At 47.8% G+C, this 8852-nt stretch overlaps 1 protein-coding gene across 2 annotated transcripts in view; it reads left to right on the top strand.

Moving 5' to 3' along the window:
* The window catches only part of LOC119464215 (serine/threonine-protein phosphatase 2A 56 kDa regulatory subunit epsilon isoform), a 58738-nt gene extending 49982 nt beyond the window's left edge, over positions 1–8756 (top strand). The window contains exon 10 of one of the 2 annotated variants that reach the window (XM_049656126.1): positions 3254–5034. In XM_049656126.1, the coding sequence (XP_049512083.1) occupies positions 3254–3466 (213 nt within the window). In that variant the 3' untranslated portion in view covers positions 3467–5034. Of the gene's footprint in view, positions 1–3253 lie in introns of both variants that reach the window. The other variant, XM_049656127.1, reaches the window with a different exon arrangement.
* The last annotated feature ends 96 nt before the right edge of the window (positions 8757–8852 follow it).

The following is an 8852-nucleotide window of genomic DNA, read 5'->3' on the forward strand; positions in this document are numbered from 1 at the left end:
AGCACATCACACGTGCTGCTTTGGGCTTGGCATTAACTTTCCCATGCCTAAATTAGTGTTTGGAGGTGTCAAATGGAGCTTTCTGAAAATAAGTCTGGGTATGTTGGGTTGAGCTTGAAGTTGCAAAACTTGCAGGTGCAAGTTGGAATCAGCTAGCGCAAGACAGGGGTAATTGGAGATCACAGGGAGAGGCCTTCGTCCTGCAGTGGAAATAAATATAGGCTGATGATGATGATTGGGTGTCCTTTCGACAGTGTGCAGTGTGCGTCAGTGTGCGCATGAAATTGCTAACTTTGTAAGAGGTACGAGGTATGGGGACATCACTTTGATAAATGAGTGTGCAAGGCTGCCTGTGACACAAGCGCTTGCAGCTGTCTAGACATCACAGCGATGCCAAGTTCTGGCCTAGTTTTTTCTGGTTGGCATGGTGCTACCCATGGCTTTTGCTGCGCTGCCTAGAAGTTAGTGAGGTTGGAGTACTATAGATCTCGAACCTTACTTGGATAGGCTGCCACTACTTTGAGTAATGCAGGGCAACCTGCCAGCAGTGCTTCTCATTCAGTTAATATGAAACAAATGCCCCGCAATGTAGGATTCTTGTGACCACTCGGAGACAGCTCATGCCCGTTTGCTCCCCATGGCATGGCAGTACAGTGCTGAGCACCTTCAAAATACTTTTGATGGCAGGTGGTGCCACCATCTGGTGCTACCTTCTGGTGGGCAGCAGTGGGGTCAGCTTACGCTTGCTTGTACAATTAACTGTTCCTGCACGAGACTTGAGCATTTTTATGTTTGAGATGTGTTGACCTTGATTTGGGGGGGCTCCAGAGCTTGATTTCACTTCCTTTCCTTTCCTTCAGTTTGAGATGCTTTGCCTTTATTTTCTAAGCTTTTTTTTGTGTGTATGTGGGAACCTTTATCCCCAGTTTGACTCTCCCAGTCCTTGCTTTTTTAGATCCTGTGTGTTCTGTCTGCCTTTTTTCGAAATCCTTTGCTAATGGAGATCCCATTGTGCGAGATCCCTTGCCCTCACTTTAGCTTCTTATGTCATTGCTTCCAATGCGTCGTCTTTAAATTCAGCAAGAAGATGGACAAATTGGTTAACTGGTTGAAATTCATCTTCAGAACCTTTTAAAGTGCAACGAAAGGACAAGGCAGAGGGACTACAGCACAAGGTGCTTATCCTGTTGCCTTGTCCTGTTGTTCCTCTCTGACTTTCGTCTTGCGCTTTAAAAAGTTCTAAAGATGAATGTTGTTAGCTTGACACTTCTTGCTCAGAAGATCCTCTCTTTCCTAAAGGAGTAGCACAGGCACATATTTTTGAAGCTGTAGGAACTGTACCACATCTTCTCGCACATAAAAAGACGATGCTTAGCAAATGTGAAGGTTGGCAAACACTTCTAGGATATCTTAACTTGATGCTGAATTTGGTCTAAATAAATGCTTGCTACTCCTGGAGTCGTCGACATTGTCGTGACATCGTGACCCTGAGCAAGCTTTGCTGACGTCAGGTAGTGGTAAATCTAGGTATTATGACGTTGCTCTTCCTAAAAAAAAATTAACAAGATAGCTGTGTGCCTTTAAGACATATCGATTTACTGGTTATAGGTACCGAAACTGGCTGTTGGAAACCTGTACAGTAGCCGACCGATTTTCCGGACTTGGCGGGGACTGAAAAATAGTCCGAAAAATCGAAGTCTGAAACACTCGCGCACCCCCCCCCCCCTCCCCCCCTCCAAGAAAAAAAATTGAGGCTTAGAGCGGGCTTAAGCAAAATCTTCCAATTTCGCCCAAAAGGCGGAGCATCGATTGCGATAGCAAATTAATAGACAGCTATACGAAGTAAGGATGTTAGTTATATTGGCCGTGTAGAGTTGTGAATGTGCGCTTACTAACTAAATAAGCACGGTGTCACGCACGCACAGGTTACATGGACACATCTCGCTTGATGACCGCGGAAACTCGTTAAGACGCTGGAGTGAGAAAGTGCGCGAGAAGCAGCGGGCAAATTGACCTTCGCACTGTCTATTGTCTCGCTTCAACGCAAACGTGGAAAAAAAAAGAGAGAAAGAAAAACAGCGCATACGAAGCTACCGGCACTCGGTGCACGCCCTTTGTACCCATTGCAGATCGCTTTGAAGATGAGTCCCCCGCGGGCGCACACTTCGGCTACATAGCAGATTGCTTTCAAGATACGGTGCCTGCGCGGCAGCTCCATCGGCAGCAGCCGCAAGAGCTGAACTCAGTTCCCTACCGACCGTCTTCGTCGCCTTCTCCCTCCCCGTGCCCCGCGAGCGAACGAAGTCTGCGTGCTTCCGGTCGCCTTCCTCTCTCTCGTGTGGGTTGCTGACTCATCCTTGCAAGCTTTCACCCGCACATAGCGTACGGCGCAACCAAAACTTAAAACACACACACACACACAAAACGGATTCCGCTTAGGTGATTATGACGATAGTGCTGAGCCGACTGAAAAAAACAAAAAGCAAGTGCCCCTTTTTGGAACGTTTTGTCGGCCTAGGAAGAGCGGGCATGGCCTCTGAGACAGGAGGATAACGTGTGTCTACAAATCTTGAAGGCTCTACAGGGGGCCGCTGGAAGCCCAGCCAAGCCAGCGGAAAATCCAACATGGCGGCCCCCAAGATCGGGTAGCGTGGCTTGGAGCGAGCGATTTAGTCCGGAAAATCGAACATTGGCACCTAGATTCATCCGAAAAATCGGTCGCGAAAATGCATTAGCTATATGGGAACCCTAACGGTACATCTATGAAGTCCGGAATATCCAACAAGTCCGAATTTTTGGAGTCTGAAAAGTCCGTCGGCTACTGTATTGCAGTAACTTACAACGGCCTGTCACTAAAATTTTTCCAAGTTTTTGTTCACAAGCCTCAGAGGATCCAAAAATATAGTATTACGGGGGGGGGGGGGGGTTCCAGTTACAAGGGGCGCAGTGGTGATTGTTATGCAAAATGGATTAACAAGTGGTTTTACGGATAGACAGTTCTTTAGTCAGTCAGGGTCATGGGACAGTTCAAACCCTCTAGGCCTAGGCTTTAGAGTGCTTCGACCTCTTGTACTACCACAAGATAAAGACATGTTGAAAATTACTCCTTTGATGGAAATCCCATTTGACGGGGTCCTTTATGCCTGCTGTCCTTGTTTTGAGCTCCCCTTAATATCCCGTGCCCTCAACAGGATGTCGTCTCTTGTCCTTGCACTGAGAGACCCCTGTCCCCCTTGTGTCCTTTCACAGGGAGAAGAAACGCGAGAAGGAGCGTGACGAGCTCTGGAAGCGGCTGTCCCAGCTCGAGCTGAACCACAAGTCCCGGCTGGCGGGCAATAACGCTGTCGCGGGCGGCGGCGCAGCGGCGGCCACGGCTGGAAACTCTGCAGCGGCGGCGGCGTCCCCTTCCTCCCGTCCGGGCACCTCGCCGCCCACAAACAGTGGCGGCAGCAGCAGCAGCAACTAGCTTCTCTACTTTTCTCCTTTCTTTGCGCCGGCGGCGCCCCTCACGCCCCTTCTACACTCCACCGCCTCTCCAAGACACGCGAGGGACGACGACGACGGCCACGCTCTCTCTCTCTCTCCGCAAGAGGGGAGTGGGGAGGTTGCACCGCCAGGAATCTATGATGGAGGACGAAGGAAGAAGTGCGGAGAGAAAAGAATGGCGACATTCCCCTTGCGGGAATAGGTGGCGACAGCCTGCTCGCTTTTCTTGAATTTTGTTTCCCCCTGAACCCTCCTCCTCCCCGGTATAACTATTGCGGTCGTTGCGTCTAGTTCCCTTAGTTCTTCTCTCCCTTCTCCCGAGCACTAGTGCCATTGTCAAAACAGTGCTGCCACCGGCTTGTGTTTGTCACGCGAGGCTGGCTTTCACTGCAGCAGGAGAGACGGTCGAAATGCTCTGGGACTAAATTTCTGCGCATGCGCCTATGCCGTGGAGTGTTTTCGATCCTCGAGCTGCTGGTTTACTACTACCACCTCTACTACTGCTTCGGGCAAGCTGTGTTTACTGGATGTTTTTGTTTGGAAAGCAGCAGCAGCAGCAGTAGGCTGTTGATTTCTTGTGGCGGTCCCGTCCCCTGCTTCGCTGAAAGCCACAGCACAGCTGCCTCGCCCGCGCCTGGCTTAAACTGCAAGTCGTCGACTGGACTGAATGGTTAGACCCAACCCTGCTGCCTCTCTAAACCCCGAGTGTGTGCGTCTCCAAGCCTCGCACCGCTCTCCCGTTTCCCTAAGTTATCCGCCGTCGTCGTGCGGCGGTTAGTGTGATGACAAGGTGTGGTGCCGTTGCCGCGGCGATGGGGCAGTGTGGCAAGCACTGTGTGTGCGTGCTGGCTGGGACTTTGGCAACGCTGTGCTGCGACGGTTACGAGAGTCAGAGGGAGCGGAGAGGGCAGCGACAGGGCACCACCTGCCAGATTGCTGTGAAGGAAGCGGTGGACGCAGAGCTGGAACTAAGACAAAATGTGACAGTGTTGAGCACGATCCTTCTGTTTTTTTTTTTTTTTTAAAGTACTATTCTTGTTTTCCATCTGCTGTGTGTGCATGTCCTTGTCCCCTTTTCCTTACTTCCTTCCGCTTGCCACCAGTGTCATGACGATAACTCTTGCACTGGACAACGATAGTGGCCTGGGTCTACATTTCTTTTCTTACTTTACTTTCTAGGCCTTTCTTTTTTACCCCTGTCTTTTGTTGTGCAGAACCTGCGTGTACAGCGAGTTCAGACCTGTTTTTTTTTTTTTTTCTGTTGTTGTTTCTCCACAGACTCTTGATTGGTTTGGTTACCTGTGAGCCTGTAGCGAGTTGTTTGGACATTGCGAAAAAAAAAAAAAAAAACGAACACGAAAGGGGCATGGTGGTGTTGTTTTTTTCTTGTCAGTGGGTGTTCACATTGAATGGTCTTCTTGTTGCGCCTTTGTTTTTCAGGAATTCAGTACAGTGCACTCTTGACAAAAACCGTGTGAGTAACAGATGAGTCCGTACTGTCATGTACATAACAACCTCACTGTCAAACAAGGTTCTTATTTGGGTTCACATTTTGTTTGCTCTTTTTCTTTCCTGGACTGTATGGCTACCCTTGGCAGTCAGGAGACCAAAGAGCATTCGAATGAAATTGTGAATGTTTACACTGCTGTTTGGTATAAAGAAACACGCTAAATTTGTTGTTCCCGCTGCTTCTCTGCGCCAAATCATCAAGATGTAACTGAAGTCACTTGGAACGGTTGAAATCCATTGGACGGCTCCCGCATAGCAATGCCATTAATTTCTAAATGCATCATCGTTTGTGCCGGATCGCTTGCATCTTCCTAAATCTGACGCAGTCACACTGATTGCCGCATCCGGTACATGTTGTTAAGCACCACCGAACGCTGCGAGCAATGCTATAGGTTGAGGACATTGCAGTAGCTTGTAAAAGATCATGCTAACTTGCCATACTGTTAGCTTGACTTGCTGTTTATCATGGTACTTAGTTTTTTGCATCCACATGTTTCATTATATGCAGAGTGTGATACGAGAACTTTTTATTTTAGTCTGAGCTCGTGATGTCTAGGGCTAGAGTAGTTTAATTGCGTGAAAGCACATCAATTTTTTTTTAATTGAGATATATACTAGATGTGGTGCAAACTTGCAGTATAATGTCATATCACTAAATTGTTGCTGGCGCTTGCATCGGGAACTGTCTCAACGCTGCGTCTTGTAATTTACCCGTAGGTTGCGTTGTAGCTAAAGGCCCAGAATGCCGAGTCAGTCTCGTATGTTTTCATACTAGCAACTGGTTATGGGGACCGCGTTGTAACAGCATGTCTGACTTATTTCTGTCTTGCCCAGTTGGTTCCTGCTGAAATTCTTGGCATACAAGACTGCATTTGTGCGCAAGAATGCAAAAGGGGCTTTCTTATATACTTTCTAATAGCAGTAAAGGAGCTTTTGCAGTGCACATTTTTGAATGCACAACCATGTTGTACACACACTATCAGTAACGAGAATGCAGGTGAGAAGGGCGTTGCCCTTTCCGCAGTAGTCTCAATCGCTGAAGCATGGATGCTGAACTGAGTCTGCTGGCAGACAGTGTGAAACAGGTCTGCTACAATGGTTTCCCACCTCCCTTACCCATTTAGGCACAGTGCAATGAATTTTGCCTTGTTTAGTGATTTTGCGATTGCTCTGCGAGGTAATCTCCCACACACAATTCAATGCCGGATAATGGTGCGGGCCATAATTTGTCTGGGAGCTTTGCCTCCATTATGCCAAATGTGTTAGTCATGCATCTCAATTATGTTTTTTTTTCTGTAAAACCTGTTGTGCTTGAACTAGGAAAGTGACGGACTTCTTTTGTTTGGTATATAGTAGGGATTTTTTTTTCTATTGAGTAGGATGGAGCAAGAAGTTAGGCCATAAAGCTTTGCATCTGAGTAAACTGACTGGATGTGGTCTGGTTGGAGCCTGCAATGCAAGCTTCAGCGCACTATCGCAAGCTGTTTTCACTTGTTTGTTTTTTCAATCATTTTGTTTTCTGGCGGGTAATTTTTTTCATTAATAATATTATTAATAATCTTGTGAATAAATGTAACAGTGATGTCTGTGTGCAAAGGAGTTTACAAGCTGCAGTGCATGAATCATCCATAGACTTGAGGTAATCACTGTCAAGAAGGAAACATTCTGATCCAACAATGTTGTCACTGTCGGCAATTGTTTGAGCGTCCACTACCTCTTGACACTGGATGCTTGCGTCGTTTGGGAGTTCGGAACTCTCGTTACTCCGTTGAAGTGGCTACTAGTGACGAGGGAACGGATGGGCTTTTCAAGCTAGCGAAATCTTTTGAATAACGCTACATTAGGCGCTGGTACCAGCTACTGCAGGTTTGGCCAGGTGCGGGCTATCAGTTTGGCTCAAACCAGTGACTGTGCTTGTCTATGATTGTGGCTTGTTTGGCTTTGGGTGGGTAGCCCTCGCATTAACACAAACATGGTGTGTGTCGTAGTTCTTACCGCAGTGATACGTGGCCCCAAATGATGAATCCACGAATACGCGTTGTTGACCGGTGGCTCCTCACAGAAACTTCATTTCGCCCACATCCTTATTTCATTTTTTGTTTTTTTTCCCCCTCCCCTATTCATTCATTGTAACCAGTCATGTTTGGTTTTACCATCTATCATTGTTCACCTCCCATAGTCCGCAGTACCTGGGAAGCGTCGTGTTCTGCCATCGAAGTGCCGTATTCTGTGGAAATCGCTGGACGGAGTAACCAACCCCTTCCCGTGACGACGACGCAAGTCGCCGAGTCTCCTGCGAAGGCGCCTACGAATGAGTGGCAGTACCGTTTTTCCATGCAACACTTTTGGCGTTGGCTGTTTCTTTGTCGTGGCAGGGGCCGCCTGACTGATTGCACCACTTTGTGGGGGAACAGTTTTCCAAAGACTTTGTACACTTATTCTCGCATGGTCGTCACGTCCTCTGCAACGAGCCTTGTGCACTTTCTTGCTTCCCTTCCATTCTCTCAGAGCCGTCTTTCCCTGGCGGGTGCTGTGGACCTATTCATTGGGCCCTGATGGTTCCCTGGCGTTAAGTGAGGAGGGTGGTGGCTTTGAAAAGCAACATTTTTGCAAGATAGGGGTTGCGTGCCGTCCTGTTTCCCGTGGTCGAGATTGGGGGGGAAAAGTGTGTAGTGTACGTGTGACTGCTAAAAGTGGAACCACCACCGGAATTACGTCGGATGACGTGGCGGTTAGCCGAGGACAAACTCGAATCCAAGCTGTCTCGTCGTAGCACTCTTCTAGATTTATATAATCGGATCGCCTATAGTTTTCTTTATTTGCAACGTTCACGACTACGACGGTAGTGCACGCCGGCGTCGTCAGGGGCCGCTGTGCATCGAAGCCTGACGCGATATCGCGAGAGAAGGGAGAGGGGCTGTTGCATTTCTAGGGTGGCATTCCGGACACTGTCGAGTTCCGCCATATTTTCCAATTCGCCATCTTGTCAGGACTGCTCGGTTTGGACCGCAAGGCGGCTAAGCGTTCTCCGATTGGCTGAAGAAGCAGATATGGCGGAATTTAGCAACAAGATGGCGGACATTTTGTCCTGAATAGCGCCCCCTGTACTCGGAAAGTGATTCGAATGAGACGGAGTGTTTAATAGAACGAGCGAAAAAAAAAGCGCAAATATATGCTTCCGGGGGTGTTCTTCCGGCACACACAAACTTTCCTTCTGACCTTTCCCCCACCCTTTCCTTTCCACAGCCGCCGTTCAATGTGTAACATACAAGTAAATAGCGCAGTTCGTTGAGGTAGCAAGTTTTACTTTTTGACTTCGTCTGTGTAACTTGCCTGCTCCGCACAGCGTAGGGATTTAATGATGCGGAAAGGATACTGTGTGGAGCTTGTGGTAAAAAAAAAAAAAGAAGACGTACGTGGTTATAAGGCGAATGAGATAATGAAGTGTGGCCTGTTGTTTATATGTTTATTTCTTCCTCTGCCCTTGCGGAGATTTTTTTTTATTATTTACACTGTCTTGTCTTTGATTTCCCTGACTTACTGTGAAGAGCCGGTGGTGAGATACTGGCAGCGCCTGATACGAGTCGCGTGACGAAGCTTTTTTTTTTTTTTTTTCATTTTGTGAGAAACACCTTCACCCTTAATTATTAACTATTAACCAGTGACTTGTAAAGCATCACTTGTCACAAACTGTGAGGATGGGTGATGTGATGTATAAAAATGAAAAAGGAGTAATAAAAATTTTGTGACATGTCCACTGATTACTGTTGTCGCTCTGTGCGAACGCAGCTTTCGTCGCCTGTGGGTGCGCATGGCGCTGCAAGCGGCGTTTATATAAATTCGACTACTGACGCGTC

The sequence above is a fragment of the Dermacentor silvarum genome, chromosome 9 (assembly GCF_013339745.2).
Source record: "Dermacentor silvarum isolate Dsil-2018 chromosome 9, BIME_Dsil_1.4, whole genome shotgun sequence".
Classification (NCBI taxonomy): domain Eukaryota; kingdom Metazoa; phylum Arthropoda; class Arachnida; order Ixodida; family Ixodidae; genus Dermacentor; species Dermacentor silvarum.